At 40.6% G+C, this 17946-nt stretch overlaps 2 protein-coding genes across 2 annotated transcripts in view; one reads left to right on the forward strand and one right to left on the reverse strand.

The window, feature by feature from the left end:
- LOC141153867 (protein transport protein Sec23A) overlaps positions 1-17946 on the reverse strand; it is a 246812-nt gene that overhangs the window by 131180 nt on the left and 97686 nt on the right. The window lies entirely within an intron of this gene.
- The window catches only part of LOC141153868 (rhodopsin, GQ-coupled-like), a 42758-nt gene that overhangs the window by 8440 nt on the left and 16372 nt on the right, over positions 1-17946 (forward strand). Inside the window, exons 2-3 of the mRNA XM_073639100.1 lie at positions 231-978; positions 13569-13722. Coding sequence (XP_073495201.1) covers positions 288-978; positions 13569-13722 — 845 coding nt within the window. The 5' untranslated portion in view covers positions 231-287. The remainder of the gene's footprint in view (positions 1-230; positions 979-13568; positions 13723-17946) is intronic.

The raw sequence follows: 17946 nt of genomic DNA on the forward strand, positions 1-17946 counted from the left end.
GTGACCTAACACTACAGTGAGCTGGAAGTCCATCTCAACTTGAACATGGATTAAGTTGTTTTTCCGAGTGTCTGTTCAGTTCATGAGGCAGAGGTGGCTGATAAGTGGAGAAAAAAAGCTAATTACTTTGATACAATATATTACAAGGTTTCTTATAATACAGTACCCATTTAAGCCGTATTTGTTAAAAATTGACTGTTGTCATATACCTTTTTATTGTCTTTGCACAGGTGAGATGGTGGCAACATGTGGAAATAAAGAACCATCAACTGCATCCTGGGATTAAGATGTCATCTGTCCTGATTGTCTATGCAACGCTTATAATCAGCACAAGTGTTGGTGCTGTGAGTGCAAACCTCACCTTACTTTTACTCTTTGTGTCACACTTGAAACTGCGCACAGACACCTGGGCTTTAATACTTAATCTCAGCCTATGTGACATGCTTTTTGGAATAAGTGTCATCTCAGTTGCAGTTTACAGCTGCCTTGGAGGTGGTGCCTTCTTGAATAATAGCATTGCCTGTAAACTTGTAGGATTCATGTTTGTTTTATTGCAGTTGGCCTCATTAAACTCCCTGGTGTGGGCAACTGTCGACAAGTTTACAGAAATCTGTTTTCCTCTACGATATGCTCAAATAGTCACCAAGAGACGGATTTGGATTATCTTGATTTTTTTATGGATTTATGCCATAGCATTTGCTGCTCTACCTTTTATGGGTTTTGGAGACTACAGCTTCAACAAAGACGTCTATGTGTGCTTGCCCTCACTCAACTCAACAACCATGGCCTACAGCGTGATGTTACTTAGTGGTGGTGTTCTCACTCCAATATCCGCAATCGGTGTATTTTACTTTGCCATCATTCAGATTGCCAGGAACCAGGCAAAGAGAGGAACTTTTGTTTGCAATGACCAACATTGCCACTATGTGCCCATCAGGTCTTATTTTCGAAATACTCTAATTCTTGTTGTCTCCGCACGTAAGTTTTTAAGCCAAATAGTAAAAGAATATTCACAGCAACGATAACACAAAGATCAAAAGGGAAATTAGTCAAATGACCATAGGACTTCATCCACATAAAGGTTACTCTGGGGGTAAAAACAGCAGAAGACACATGTATGTAATGCATTTAAACTGAGAATGTCGGGTTTGTGTCCAGATGTTGGGCGCGATTCAGTAGGATAATATGCCATGTACCGTATGTGCGTTTTTGTGTCTTTATTTTTAATTTTCTGTGCATTTATTTTTGGATCTTGACCTAGGTAGGTAGATGTGATGTTTTATGTCTCTCCATAGTGTTAAAAAAATAGATTGCAAAATGAATGAGAATAATTGAGTCTTTCCAAGCCATTTAAAACACTCCCCAATAAACTAGTGTGAAATATTTTATTTTTCAGTTAGCCTATTGGATGCAAAAGAAAAATGTGTTTAGTACCGCCATTTTTTCCTACTGAATCCACAGCAAAAACAACACACCTAGAGTTAAAGTTATTTAAGATATTGCATTATTCTTTAAAAGTAATGAATCCAGTAAAAAACTAATCTATTACAGATGGTTTTCTGGGCTGAAAATAAAAGTGACAGTATTTTTTTTTTATTGACAGGACAAAAAAAAGTGTTCTATTTTTACAGACTTGTCCAATATTTCTAGATGGTTGGCAGCCATGATCGGCAGTAGATGTATAATATAAGTATAATATATATCAATTGGTCAAAACTGACCAAGCAACATTGCTGATAATGATTTCCTACATATGGACAGATATATTTATTGATTAGACTAGATGAAACTAGAGAAGATGAGCTGCTCATTAATGCCTCCAGGATTCAGTGATTCGAACCAGAAGATCCATCTACATTCCTGTTGGAGGATCGTCTTATCCCAGTCTCCCTGTCGGATGGAGGGGGCTTATAACCTCCAAAGTCCGAAACGAGATAGAGCCAAGATTGCCCCCATGATATGTATTGACGTGTTTTGCCAGCAAACTAGGAGGGGAGGGAAACGCGCTGGGACAATTGGAACTGTTGTTGTCATCATCTGAGACAATTGGAAACATTGTGTTATCAGTTACAGATAAGATTATTGTTTGGCATTGAACAAAAACACTGATGGATGTTATTGAAAATAGATATGCGGTTAATATCTCCGTTTAATATGCCCACATAGGAACTATGAACTATTCAGGGAGTCCTATATTTGGGTTCTGTGTACTGACATTTTTCTGGATTGATTTGTGAAGATATCTGGTTTCTGTGTATTGACATTGTTTTTTGGGACTGATTTGTGGGAATACCTCTAGGTTGGTGTGTCATTTACCGGGATACTGATGTCCCTAGCTGTCATGATTGATTGCATAAACCTGTTTATGGCGGTCGGGGGCATATTGTTGTCCTCTTCTTGTCTTATAACTATCAGCACTGTGCACTTGATTGTTCTAACACACTATAGGTATAGGACGTCTTGATTCGTGTCAATATCAGTGTTGTCCTCCTCATCTCCTATGATTATTAGCACTACTGCATTCTATCAATTTTACATATTAGAGGCATAGGACGGCTTGATTTGTGCTAATATTTTTATACTCTATATACTCACATTGTTGGTATATTGTGATCTTTTGTTATTCATCTTATACCATATCTATCCCTACAACACTGTCTTACGGAGATACTGCTAATATATTGCTTTTTTCAAACATTCAGTGTGGTTGAATTAACACCACTATCTGTACCCATTATTGTCTGATGACTTTTTATGTATATGCATATCTGTCTAGGGGTTAATAGGGTCTTTAAGGGAAAGCCCACGTGGCATGGGGGCACTAAACCGATTTGCTATGGTGTCAACCTCCGCTGTTAGGTAGGCCGTCAGCACATTAGGGAATTCTAGGGCTCGCCTGCATGCTTATTGCTCCTTATCTGCCCTTTTACCCTTACCCCAATACACATATACTTATTTTTAACGAGTTGTGTCTTTATCTATATTGATTAGAATATTTTTAATTTTATCTAATAAAAGTTACATTTTAAGAGGTTTTTAATTGTTTTGGTTGCGGTGATAGATCCCCCTCAGCTGCACCTATCAGCCATGAGTTACTAATGAATCCCACGTGGCATATATTGTGCTATTGGTTTCCATTGAATAAAATACAGTATAAATGCTAATCCATATGGGTTTTCCTTAAAGATATACTGCCCAGACTGAGATCAAAAGGACAGTCTTGGGGACAGATTATGGTCAGCACTTCTAGTGAATGGTGGTGCTCAGTGGTAGGATGGATACACTGACAGTACAAAAAGGAAAGACCTCGGCACCCTTAGGTCCAGTGTAAAAAAAATGAAATTGATGTGTCAGCATGTCATACTTGGGGGTATCACACTACTAGATGGTCATCGGTTCGATATGCTCGGACCTTGGCCATGGCCTGTAAGGCTAGATTCACACATCCGTGTGAGTGTTGCGATCTGAGAGAAACAGATCAATTTGTTTCTCGGGATCATCCCAATTGCATCAGGTTTTATCTCATCCATAGATTCTAATGGCCGAGTTTGATCCGCAAAGCGGAAGAGAATAGGACGAGCTCTGAGTCTTATGGACCGGAGTCACAAACTCTTTTTTTAAAACTGATCTGTGTATGCATTAATTAAATTCTATGGGTCAGTGCGCTGTCCGAGATAAAAAAAAAAGTACGTCACCAGGACGTGTCATACAGATGTGTGAATGTAGCTCTAAGATCAGTGAGGTGGACGCTCTGTGGAGATGCAGACAGTATCCAATACACAACTGCTCACAGCCCCGACCAAGGATAACCAGCAAGGTAACCTTATGAGTGCTTGTTTTTTTCAGAAGGATAAAATGTAGATTTTAAATACAATCATTTAATTTACTTAGTATTAACCATTCGGAAATGGAAAAAAAAAAAACATTTATGTGGTTGAATTGAAAAAAATACAAGCAAATCCGCAATAGTTTTTATGTTATTCACTTCGCAGTAAAAATGCAGGTTAATTTTATTCTGCAGGTCAGTATGAATGTGGCGATACCAAATGTATATATTCTTTTTTATGTTTTATTACTTAAAAAAAATTGGCTTGTCACCCCATTCTGAAACTAACTTTTTTTATATTATTATAGAGCTATGTGAAGGCTTGTTTATGGGATCAGCTATTGGTTTAAATCATACCCTTTTTAGATACAGATTGCTTTTTTTTTACCTATTTTTTGGGAGAGAAAGGCGAGGTGACTCCCAAAAAAAGGAGTTCAGGCGTTATGATTTTATGTTCACAGTGTTCACCATGCCGGATAGCATGTTTCTATTTGTCCGGACAATTAGGATGCCGTTATTACAAATATATAGACAGATAGATGTTATAAAAAGCAGGCAGCACTTCAAAACAAAAGAAATTTGAAAAAAGTGGACTTTATTAAGCCCAAATGGCAACGCTTCGGTTAATGGAACCTTTCTCAAGCAGAGTAAAAGTGCAAATAGTGAGGTATATATAGATACAAGCAATGATATGTATAATTACATCTCATTAAACCCCTTTACCCTCGAGGTTGGTTTGCACGTTAATGACCAGATCAATTTTTACAATTTTGACCACTGTCACTTTATGAGGTAATAACTCTGGAACACTTCAACGGATCCCACTGACTCTGAGGCTGTTTTTTCGTGACATATTGTACTTCATGACAGTGGTAAAATTTGATATAACTTTCGTTTATTTGTGAAAAAATCTGAAATTTGGAGAAAATTTAGAAAATTTCGCAATTTTCAAAATTTGAATTTTCATGCCCTTAAATCAGAGAGATACAGTAAAGAGCAAAAGTTTGGACACACCTTCTCATTTAAAGATTTTTCTGTATTTTCATGACTATGAAAATTGTGCATTCACACTGAAAGCATCAAAACTATGAATTAACACATGTGGAATTATATACTTAACAAAAAAGTGTGAAACAACTGAAAATATGTCTTATATTCTAGGTTCTTCAAAGCAGCCACCTTTTGCTTTGATGACTGCTTTGCACACTCTTGGCATTCTCTTGATGAGCTTCAAGAGGTAGTCACCGGAAATGGTCTTCCAACAATCTTGAAGGAGTTCCCAGAGATGCTTAGCACTTGTTGGCCCTTTTGCCTTCACTCTGCGGTCCAGCTAACACCTAACCATCTTGATTGGGTTCAGGTCTGGTGACTGTGGAGGCCAGGTCATCTGGCGTAGCACCCCATCACTCTCCTTCTTGGTCAAATAGCCCTTTGTGGCTTGTTTTTTTTGCGGGACAAGATGACATTTTCAGCGGTACCATTTTTACTTACATTCATCTTTTTAATCGCGTTTTATTCCATTTTTTGTTTGACGTATGATGATAAAGCATTGTTTTTTGCTTAGTTTTTTATTTTATTATTTTACCGTATTCACTAAAAGGGGTTAATTAGTGGGACAGTTTTATAGGTCAGGTCGCTCTGGATGCGGTGATACCAAAAGTGTGTACTTTCACAGTTTTTTTTTTTTCATAATATTTATTTATGGGTACAGTATATTTTAATTTTTTTTAATTACTTTTCTTTATATTTTTGCAAATTTTTTTTAAACTTTTTTCCACTTTCTTTCACTTTTACACTTTGTCCCACTATGGAATTTTCATTTTTGCAGGCTGATCGCTTGCATAGCATAGGGAAGCAGCTGCATTCCTGTGCTATGGAGGCGGTCAGCCCTGAAGACACAAGTTAGATAGATCATGCACTGCTCTTGATCTATTTAACTTCCTGATGCCTCGTGACCCGGATGTTGTCATGACGACATCGGGTCACCATGGCAACGATCTGGACCCTGCACTAACAGCGCGGGGTCTCCGATGCAAGGTAAGAGGGGCTGTTTTTCCTCTCCTTGCTCCCGGAATGCTGCGATCGACTTCGATTGCAGCATTTCGGGGGGGTTAATGTGCCGGGAGAGGTGTGGGACTGCTCCTCGCACATAGTACCGGGTGTCAGCTGTCAGAATCAGCTGACACCCGGCGGTGTTCGCGGGCGCACAACCTCTGTGTGGGCGCGATCACATTGTCGTTATAGTACCTACTGGTCCATAAGGGCCAGGACACAGGGAGGTATTATTACTGACAATGTCTGAAAGGGATTAACTAAAATTTACATTTTTATAATTAATCATAAGTAATACATTCATATAAATTTTATTACATAGTGAAAAATACAATAATAATAAAGTGCTTTGTGCCTTAAGTGATCATAAGTAATTTCAGGTGCAAACTCTTGATTGGAGATAAGACTCAGTCATCAATAATTACATTTATAGTACACACCCAGTGTGAATAGATGTTAACTGGTGCTGTTCCACAAACTGTTATGTATATATATATATATATATATATATATATATATATATATATATATATATACATACATACATATATATATATATATATATATATATATATATATATATATATATACATACATATACACACAGTGCCTACAAGTAGTATTCAACCCCCTGCAGATTTAGCTGGTTTGATAAGATGCAAATAAGTTAGAGCCTTCAAACTGCAAACGAGAGTAGGTCTTATGAACAGAAGCATAAATCTTACAAACCAAAAAGTTATGTTGCTCAGTTGAATTTTATTAAATTTTAAACATAAAAGTGTGGGTCAATTATTATACAACCCCTATGTTTAATATTTTGTGGAATAACCCTTGTTTGCAATTACAGCTAATAATCGTCTTTTATAAGACCTGATCATGCCGGCACAGGTCTGTGGAGTTATCTTGGCCCACTCCTCCATGCAGATCTTCTCCAAGTTATCTAGGTTCTTTGGGTGTCTCATGTGGACTTTATTCTTGAGCTCCTTCCACAAGTTTTCAATTGGGTTAAGGTCAGGAGACTGACTAGGCCACTCCAACACCTTGACTTTTTCCCTCTTGAACCAGGCGTTGGTTTTCTTGGCTGTGTGCTTTGGGTCGTTGTCTTGTTGGAAGATGAAATTACGACCCATCTTAAGATCCTTGATGGAGGAGCGGAGGTTCTTGGCCAAAATCTCCAGGTAGGCCGTGCTATCCATCTTCCCATGGATGCGGACCAGATGGCCAGGCCCCTTGGCAGAGAAATAGCCGCACAGCATGATGCTGCCACCACCATGCTTGACTGTAGGGATGGTATTCTTGGGGTCGTATGCAGTGCCATCCAGTCTCCAAAAGTTCCGTGTGTGGTTGGCACCAAAGATCTCGATCTTGGTCTCATCAGACCATAGAACCTTGAACCAGTCTGTCTCAGAGTACTCCAAGTGATCATGAGCAAACTGTAGAAGAGCCTTGACATGACGCTTTGAAAGTAAAGGTACCTTACGGGCTCGTCTGGAACGGAGACCATTGCGGTGGAGTACGTTACTTATGGTATTGACTGAAACCAATGTCCCCACTGCCATGAGATCTTCCCGGAGCTCCTTCCTTGTTGTCCTTGGGTTAGCCTTGACTCTTCGGACAAGCCTGGCCTCGGCACGGGAGGACACTTTCAAAGGCTGTCCTGGCCGTGGAAGGCTAACAGTAGATCCATAAGCCTTCCACTTACGGATGATGCTCCCAACAGTGGAGACTGGTAGGCCCAACTCCATGGAAAGGGTTTTGTACCCCTTGCCAGCCTTGTGACCCTCCACGATCTTGTCTCTGATGGCCTTGGAATGCTCCTTTGTCTTTCCCATGTTGACCATGTCTGAGTGCTGTTCACAAGTTTGGGGAGGGTCTTAAATAGTCAGAAAAGGCTGGCAAAAGAGATCTTTAATCCACACATGTGAAGCTCATTATTCTTGGTGCCTGAACTACTTCTTAATACTTTTGGGGGACCAAACAGAATTCTTGTGGTTTGAGGGGTTGAATAATAAATGACACTCTGAATTAACTTTTAACGTTTTTTAAAAAGAAAAAAAAAAGAAAAAATTGGCTGCAGTGCATTTCCCACTTCCAGGCTGATCTACAGTACAAATGTCACAATGCCAAGTTAATTCCGCATGTGTCAACCAGCTAAATCTGCAGGGGGTTGAATACTACTTGTAGGCACTGTATATATATATATATATATATATATATATATATATATATATATATACAGTCATATGAAAAAGTTTGGGCACCCCTATTAATCTTAAGCTTAATGTTTTATAAAAATTGGTGTTTTTGCAACAGCTATTTCAGTTTGATATATGTAATAACTGTTGGACACAGTAATGTTTCTGCCTTGAAATGAGGTTTATTGTACTAACAGAAAATGTGCAATCTGCATTCAAACCAAATTTGAAAGGTGCATAAGTATGGGCACCCTTATCATTTTCTTGTTTTAAATACTCCTACCTACTTTTTACTGACTTACTAAAGCACTTTTTTTGGTTTTGTAACCTCATGGAGCTTTGAACTTTATAGCCAGGTGTATGCAATCATGAGAAAAGCTACTTAAAGTGGCCACTTGCAAGTTGTTCTCCTGTTTGAATCTCCTCTGAAGAGTGGCATCATGTGCTCCTCAAAACAACTGTCAAATGATCTGAAAACAAAGATTATTCAACATAGTTGTTCAGGGGAAGCATACAAAAAGCTGTCTCAGAGATTTAACCTGTCAGTTTCCACTGTGAGGAACATAGTAAGGAAATGGAAGAACACAGGGACAGTTCTTGCTAAGGCCAGAAGTGGCAGGCCAAGAAAAACATCAGAAAGGCAGAGAAGAAGAATGGTGAGATCAGTCAAGGACAATCCTCAGACCACCTCCAGAGAGCTGCAGCATCAACTTGCTGCAGATGGTGTCACTGTGCATCGGTCAACTATACAAGGCACTTTGCACAAGGAGAAGCTGTATGGGAGAGTGATGCGAAAGAAGCCGTTTGTGCAAGCACGCCACAAACAGAGTTGGCTGAGGTATGCAAAAGCACATTTGGAGAAGCCAATTTCTTTTTGGAAGAAGGTCCTGTGGACTGATGAAATCAAGATTGAGTTATTTGGTCATACAAAAAGGCGTTATGCATGGTGGCAAAAAAACACAGCATTCCAAGAAAAACACATGCTACCCACAGTAAAATTTGGTGGAGGTTCCATCATGCTTTGGGGCTGTGTGGTCAATGCTGGCACTGGGAATCTTGTTAAAGTTGAGGGACGCATGGATTCCACTCAGTATCAGCAGATTCTTGACAATAGTGTTCAAGAATCAGTGATAAATATGAAGTTACAAAGTGGATGGATCTTTCAGCAAGACAATGATCCAAAACACCGCTCCAAATCTACTCAGGCATTCATGCAGAGGAACAATTACAATGTTCTGGAATAGCCATCCCAGTCCCCAGACCTGAATATCATTGAACATCTGTGGGATCATTTGAAGAGGGCTGTCCATGCTCGGCGACCATCAAACTTAACTGAACTGGAATTGTTTTGTAAAGAGGAATGGTCAAAAATACCTTCATCCAGGATCCAGGAACTCATTAAAAGCTACAGGAAGCGACTAGAGGCTGTTATTTTTGCAAAAGGAGGATCTACTAACTATTAATGTCACTTTTCTGGTGAGGTGCCCATACTTATGCACCTGTCAAATTTTGTTTGAATGCAGATTGCACATTTTCTGTTAGTACAATGAACCTCATTTCAAGGCAGAAACATTACTGTATCCAACAGTTATTACATATATCAAACTGAAATAGCTGTTGCAAAAACACCAATTTTTATAGAACATTAAGCTTAAGATTAATAGGGGTGCCCAAACTTTTTCATATGACTGTATATATGTATATATATATTTCCTTTATGTTTGTTTTGTTTATGTAATGGATGGTAAAAGCAGCAGGTATTTAACATTTTTTAATTTTGTTAGTTTTTAATTATTTTTAAACTGTTTTTTAGACTTTTTTAACCTATATAGGAGACCTAAACCTGCTATACAGGTATTACACTACACTGCAATATTTCTGTATTCTGGACATCTATTAAGTCCTGCCTATGAAAATACACCAGCTCTCATGACGACCTATCAACAGCAGTTACAGGCAGGTGTCTGCTGTATATACACAGCAGGCAGCGCCATGTATGACTCATGCACACCAGGAGCGGACATATCATTGATGAAACCTGTGCAGTCACACAGGGGCCTGAGAGGTGAGGGCGGACCACTTCTACCTCCAAAGCAGCAAGCACTTCTCTTGACAGTAAAAGGTGTGCATTATGATGAAACATTCGATTCACAGGGCCCATACACTTTTCTTGCATGCGAGTGCCCTTTTCTGTCTCTGACCTCCCTGATGAATGTCAATACTATGAATTCCATTTTTCTGCTCCTATGTTGGACCAGAAAAATGGTACTCATAACGCTGATGTGAAACACGCTAACTTAAACTGAGTTTTTTAGAGCAGAAACTCACCAAATCTTCCTCATTATCTCAAACCTCCAAGCTTTAACACTTTTTAAGTTTTAACATCGCCATGAAACACGTTATGGATTGCTACATGTGTACAAGATCAGATTCACTGTTAGTACAGGAGTGCAGAACTAGAAACACCATCAGTACATGAATGCAGTGCCAGGACCACCATCAACACATGAATGAAACATCAGAACCACCGTCAATACATGAATGCAGAGCCAGAAATACAATCAGTACATAAATGCAGCACCAGAACCACTGTCAGTATATGAATGAAGTACCAGAACCACTGTCAATACATGAATGCAATGCCAGAAACACCACCAGAACATGAATACAGCGCCAGAAATACCATCACAGCACCAAGCTTAGTACAGTGATCAATTGTAATGTCAGGTCAGACCCATATACATTTGTATTGCATGAACCTACAATTCCCAGTATGTCCTTAACAATAATAAGGAGATGATGGGATTTGTTGTTATCAGCCATCATCAGACTCTGGACCATACAGGAATCACAGCACTGATGAGACGCAGGCAGTATCACAAATAAACATTTACATCCAGGTACCTTATAAGTGATATCTTCTCTGATTGGAGTAATTACCATCCCTTTTGTCTTCATGTAGCACAGACGCCATGATGAGATTTCATGCCCAGAGCTTCTCTCTCTAGACTTGCGTCTTCATCTTCAGCAGCACTTCCCAACACAGTGCCCTTAAAAATAAAAACATCATTATACTGCTCCATAAAAATATCTCCCATGCTCCGCCCCTGAATAAATAATTTCCCTTCACTGTGCTTCCTGGACAAAATACCACACCACACACACTTCTCTTCTCCGAAATATCCCCCCCCCCCACACACACACACACACACACTGCGTCTTTCCAAAATATCCCACCTACACGGCCCCACTCTATAATACCCCCAAACGCTGCCTCTCTCCAAAATACTCTCCCACACTGCCCCTCTATAAAATACCCCACCACACACACTGCCCTTCTCCAAATTATCCCCCCAATCTGCCCATCTGTATAATATCCCCCAACACAGCCTTCTTTCCAATATATCCCCCACACTGCCCCTCTATATATCTTACCCACATAATATCCCACACACAACTCTTCTCCATAATGTCCCCCACATACCCTTTCCATATCTCATCTCCACTAAACTGCTCCTTTCCAAGTCCCCCTCACCCCACTACCCCTCGCCATACTATTTCCCCTTTCACAATACCCTATAATGTTCCTCTTAATGTCCCAAATTGCCCCATAATGTCCCAAATTGCCCCATAATTTCCCCCATAATGTCCAAAAATTGTCACATTAAGTGCCCTTTTCTCCCCCGGCCCCTCATCTAAAATAACATGACTCTTAATCTTTGGCTCCTTTATGGAGCGCTTACCAGTGCCCAACATCTCCTCTGCCTGTGATGCCCCGGCAGCAGTGTGATGGCGTCAGCAGCATGCTGACCTCATCACGCTGCTACACCTTGGGGGCTTACGAGCGCTTTCTCTGCCCCTGTGCCGGCGCCGCAGTGTTCAAATGTATTAAATGCGAATACATTTGAATATAGGAAGAAGGAGAGGCGCCTCTCGGACAGCTCCGCAGGCCACATAATATTATTTGGAGGGCCACTTGTGGCCTGCGGGCCGAATGTTCTGCAGGACTGACCTAGAGGAAAGTAAAACACCCTTACTAAGGGCAGTGTACTTCTGTTCCGAGTGTAATCCAACAAAACATCAGAACGCACTCAAACTAATGTTAGTCTATCGGGCTCTACACATGTCCAATTTTTTTCCTCAGAGAGCTGGTCCGAGGAAGAAAAAACTGCTGCATACCTGAGTTTTATTCTATACTCAGATCGCACTCGACCACTCAAGTCAGTGAGTGCGTGGAAAACATTGGACTGAACTCATAAGACATCTGAGTGCGGTCTGATTTTCGCGCACTGACAACGGAGAGATGGAGAAATTTTTCTTTCCATCTTCTCCTGATTCGAGAGAAATGGATCACACTATGACCAAACTCTCATCAGAGTGTAATTTGCATATTCAGCCCGATTTTCTCAGATGAGACGATCTAAGGACCTGACCTAACAGTTGCTAACTTTATGGAGGCGAGTTAAAGGATTTTTTGGATCCATTATACATCATTTCATTGCTAAATTAATTATAAGAATGTCATCTGTAAAGACATAGGACTGGGAGTACTGTTACCAAAGTGGATCTCTCACCAGATCTTACAATACAAACTATTTACATGTTCTATGTAATAATACTATGTGGTCTGTATTGTGAAATCTGGCGCCAAGTCCCCGTTAAACATTTCCCGACATTGGACATATTTGGTGCGTCTTATTTCAGTAAGTGTTCCGGCAAATGGACATTCCAATATATCCAATAAGCTGCATGTTTCATTATTGAGCTGTTCACCTGAAGAAGGCTGACCCAGCCGAAACGCGTTGTGTCTTTATCTTTCCACTTTAATAAACCGTACTGCAGAATCCTGGAAACAGAGTGGAAGAGACAATTTCTTGTACTTTTCTAAAAAAACATTTTTGTTACGTTGGATCCTCTTGAAAGATCCTCTATGGTTTGACAAAGTGGTAGCAGACCGCTAGCAAGGATTTATTTGGAATACGTTATCCTAGAGCTGTGCCTGTATGCACAACCATATAAGGTGAGCAAAATCTTTCATTTGCTACCAATCATGATCTAATCTAATACTATGCTTAGATTGCGCTCCCGTGTAATGTAAGTTGCGCCCTGCAGCAAAAAACAATTGTGAAATTGGACTTTTTTTTGCAATTTCAATGCACTTGAAATTTATTTCATGCATCACATGATAAAATGAATGGGGTCACTCAAAAGTAAAATAAGTCCTGTAAAAACCAAGCACTCGTATGACTATTTGGATGGAAAAATAAATAAGTTATGGCTCTTGGAAGAAGGGGAGAAAAAAAACAAAAATGAAAATTTGGAAAAGGGGTTAACTGGGAAACCCCTTTAGTTACAACTCTCAACATTTCATGTTAGTTAAGGATCTAGCACTTTATTTAAATAATTCTATGTATCAACTTAATTATGTCTGTATGATAACTGAAAGTATACAAAAAAAGACATTAAATATTGTAATGTTTTTGCTTCAATCCTAGTTTATCTTCTAGTGTGCTGGGTTCCATCCATCACAATTAGCTTTTGTGAAATATTTCACACTTACAATGTACCTCCGGTAGCAGAAATGGCTTCCACTTGGCTTATTGTATTAACGTCTGGCATAAATCCATGGGTTAATTCACTGGCTCAAAGGTAAGTGTACTTTTGTGTAATAAAGAGAAATTCTTTGGGGCTTTTATTTTATTTCCTTTTTAATATCTAAGGATAATTTATTGATAATAATGAAACTCAGCTTTATTTTATCACAAAATGTTAAAACATTATTCCAGATAAAACCTAAAGAAATCTCCCATTGGTCAAAATCTGCACTGGCAAAACCTAATCCACTTCAGAGTCAGCATAAGGGTATGTGCATATGATGTCCTTTTCAGGTGGATTCAGCCTGGAACCTTCCCCCAAAACAATTGCTAAAAAAAAAAGAAAATATGAACGATCTTAACACAGCAGTGTCAAAACAACTTGCTGTGTGTATGTTACGGTTTTTGTGTCTTCTTTTAATCGCTTCTGGCTTCGAAAGCCGTGAAGAGTCTAAAAGATATGTTCCAATTATAAAAGATTAATGCTACCAGGCACAGAATACCTCTTACACATAATAACTACACAGATAAAAAGTTATATAGATAGATGATAGATAGATATGAGATAGATGGATAAAGACACACACAGCACATTATACTCACCTATGTAGAAGCCTTTTCCTTCCTGGGGTTCTGCAGCAGTTTCTTTCTGTCTTTCTTCCAATCACATCAGGCTGTCATGTGACCCAAAATACCGGCATGATCTTCAGTCTTTGCTGAGATTGAACGGTGGAGGAGGGAGCTTTCAGCTTTCAGCTCCTTGTTCCACGTTCAATTTATCGGTTGGACCCTGCTAACAGCTGATTGGACTAGCCAGTCCAATCAGCTGAGTTTTGCTACTGTTGGCTTACACAGTGTTCTGGTACAGGGAGGCTAAATCAGGAGGCAGGGGGAAAGTCTGGCAGACAGAAAAACTCTAGACGGGTGTGAGCAGCTCCTCCAGAATTAGGAAAGAGCTGGTCACATGCTGAAGTGTGGTATCTATGCAGCGGTGCAAAATGCAGACAGGGAGTATATTGCAAACTGTCAGCATTCTGCAGACGAGGTACACACACAGAATAGAAAAAAAGACCGGACAACCCCTTTAAAAAGGATCTATCATAAGGTCAAATGTGACAAGTTTTTACTCTTCTTTTATTCCTGCTGCTCCTCTGTGGATTTTATGATTACTGGGGGTGGTGCTCACAGGATTCCCTGGGGGACGTATCTTTAGGCTGCTCCGCATAATCACCCTTTGAGCAATGCCCTCTTAAAAAAAAACCATAAAAATTAGCAGCAATTAAAAAATCCCATATCTTTTAAACCATATGGTGGATTTTAAAAAAGGGACATAAATATAGATTACCCTACAGGAAAGAGAGATGTATTGAGATTGGGAGCCAGGAGTAATTAGGAGTTGCAATATGGCTAAATGCTAATATACTTATATTTAACAACTTAATGACATCCAGTATACATGTATGTCACGAGTCGGTAGCGGGTGTACAGAGCGGTCTCAAGGGGTAAGCTCGCCCCATACCTGGCAGGTAATGGCTGTGTGTTACCGCTAGGACCTGCCTCAAACAACCAGAGAGTCGCCTGTGATTGTTAACCTGTTAAATGCTGCTATCAATCTCTGACATCAACATTAACAGCGAGCCGGCGCATGGTGGTGCGTCATTCTATGCGCCCATCGGTGCGCCTGTGATGTGACTGAGGGGTGCTGATGGGTGGCTATGACAGCTGGGGGTCTGTTGAAGACCTCCATGCTTGTTAGTACAGAGATCCCTTGAAGCCCAGCCCCAAGTTTGATCAGAGTGTGTTCCAATTTTCTCGAAGATGGAGAGAAAAAAAAACAGTTTCCCCATGTGCTCTATAATGTCAGTCTGTGAAAATTGGAACATACTCTGATGTCATCAGAGTGCAGCCCGATTTTTTTCCACGGACCCATAGACTTGAATGTATATAGTTTTACATATGTATGAGCAATATTTACTTTGTAGAATAAAAAAATTAACATTGATTATTGGGTATAATTGTCACTGTCACTGTCATGTTTATTTTTTATGAGTTGATAGAATTATGAATATGCCAAATTAATACACTTTGGTTCACAACTTTTGCACACAATAAAACACACGAGAAATTTCTATAGGTATTTGTAGGTTAGAGCTGTTCTATCAACTTTGGAAGCTATTTCCTCTCCTCCAAAGGATAGGTCATAACTGTACAAAAAAATTAAAAACACACCAAAAATGTCGCTTTTTCATCATACTGACACACAAAAAAATGAATAAAAAGCGATCAGAAAGTCATATGTAAAAAAAAAAAATGGCATAAGTAAAAGCACCAAATTGTCCAGCAAAAAACGAGCCCTAATATGGCTCATTCAGGAAAAAAATAAAAATGTTACAGCTCTCAGAATATGGTGATGAAAAATCTAATTCATTTTTGCAAAATATTGGCTTTAGTCTGTAAAAGCAGTAAAGCATAAAAAATACAATATAAATCTGAGTAAAAGATCTCTACCCACTCGCGCTCTACTAGTGCAAAAGATTAGCCGCTGCTGGTAGTAAAACCGGCTACGTGTGATCTGCCTGCCTGCTAAGAGGGATACGTATAGTGGAATGTATACTACCGCGCTGACATGCACAAGAAACAATATGTGACTGGGAGTAGCCAGAACATCTACATAGTGATAGTCAATAAAGGTGAACCAGCTAGCCTCAGGGGTACCCTGTCTACTGTAATGTCATAAGTAAATGAAAAAGGGCAACAAAGAATAGTCCAGACTCTATAAAAAAGTCCTGAAACAACTGCTGACTCAAGCACATCTTAGGAGATCATAACAAACTACTCAGGTATTTCAGCCCTTTCACCACCTTCTCCATTGTGGCACCGGCAGTGTTTATGTTCATGCATGTTCACTTCTGCAGCAGTCGTTTCAGGACGTTTTTATAGAGTCTAGACCAGGGGTCCTCAAACTTCGGCCCGCGGGCCACATGCGGCCCGCGGAGGACTTTTATCAGGCCCGCCGGGCTGTGGGCGGAGGAGAGGGGAGCGGTGTCAGCGCCCGCCCTTCTCCCCCGCTTGCTCAGGGCCCCGGCAGGCGGATACTTACCTCTCCCCGTGCCTCCGCAGATCCGCTGTCTTCCTGCTCTGCGCTTCCTGTGACGTCTCAGGTCAGAGGGTGCGGCGACGTCTTTACACCGCGCCCTCCCGAGTGCCGTCACAGGCAGCGCAGAGCGGGACAACGCCGCCGCGACGCTGGAGTCCAGACCAGAGTAGAGCAGCGGCAGCAAGTGAGAAGTGAGGTGAGTATTGGATTTATTTTTTTTTTTTTAATGTATGGAGGCATATGTCATTATATGGAGGGGGTGACATCCTGCAAGGGGTATAATATGGGGGGTGACATCCTGCATGGGGCATTATATGGGGGGGGAAAGGGACATCCTGCATGGGGCATTATATGGGGGGGGTGACATGCTGCATGGGGCATTATATGGGGGGGTGACATGCTGCATGGGGCATTATATGGGGGGTGGCATCCAGCAAAGGGTATTATAAGGGGGGAACAGCCTGCATGGGGCATTATAAGGGGGAAACAGCCTGCCTATTGGGAACATTTACCTGCCCATTGAGGACCTATGCTGCCTATTGGGGATATTTACCTGCCTATTGGGGATATTTACCTGCCTATTGAGGACCTATGCTGCCTATTGGGGATATTTACCTGCCTATTGGGGACCTATGCTGCCTATTGGGGATATTTACCTGCCTATTGGGGACCTATGCTGCCTATTGTGGACATTTACCTGCCTATTGAGGACCGATGCTGCCTATTGGGGATATTTACCTGCCTATTGAGGACCGATGCTGCCTATTGGGGACATTTACCCACCTATTGGGGACCTATGCTGCCTATTGGGGACCTATGCTGCCTATTGGGGATATTTACCTGCCTATTGGGGACCGATGCTGCCTATTGGGTACATTTACCTGCCTATTGGGGACCTATGCTGCCTATTGGGTACATTTACCTGCCTATTGGGGACCTATGCTGCCTATTGGGGATATTTACCTGCCTATTGGGGACCGATGCTGCCTATTGGGAACATTTACCTGCCTATTGGGGACCGATGCTGCCTATTGGGAACATTTACCTGCCTATTGGGGACCTATGCTGCCTATTGGGGACATTTACCTGCCTATTGGGGACCTATGCTGCCTATTGGGGATATTTACCTGCCTATTGGGGACATTTACCTGCCTATTGAGGACCTATGCTGCCTATTGGGGA

This window comes from Phyllobates terribilis, unplaced genomic scaffold, assembly GCF_046119375.1.
Source record: "Phyllobates terribilis strain yellow unplaced genomic scaffold, ASM4611937v1 Scaffold_7__3_contigs__length_470593459, whole genome shotgun sequence".
In the NCBI taxonomy this organism is placed as follows: Eukaryota; Metazoa; Chordata; class Amphibia; order Anura; family Dendrobatidae; genus Phyllobates; species Phyllobates terribilis.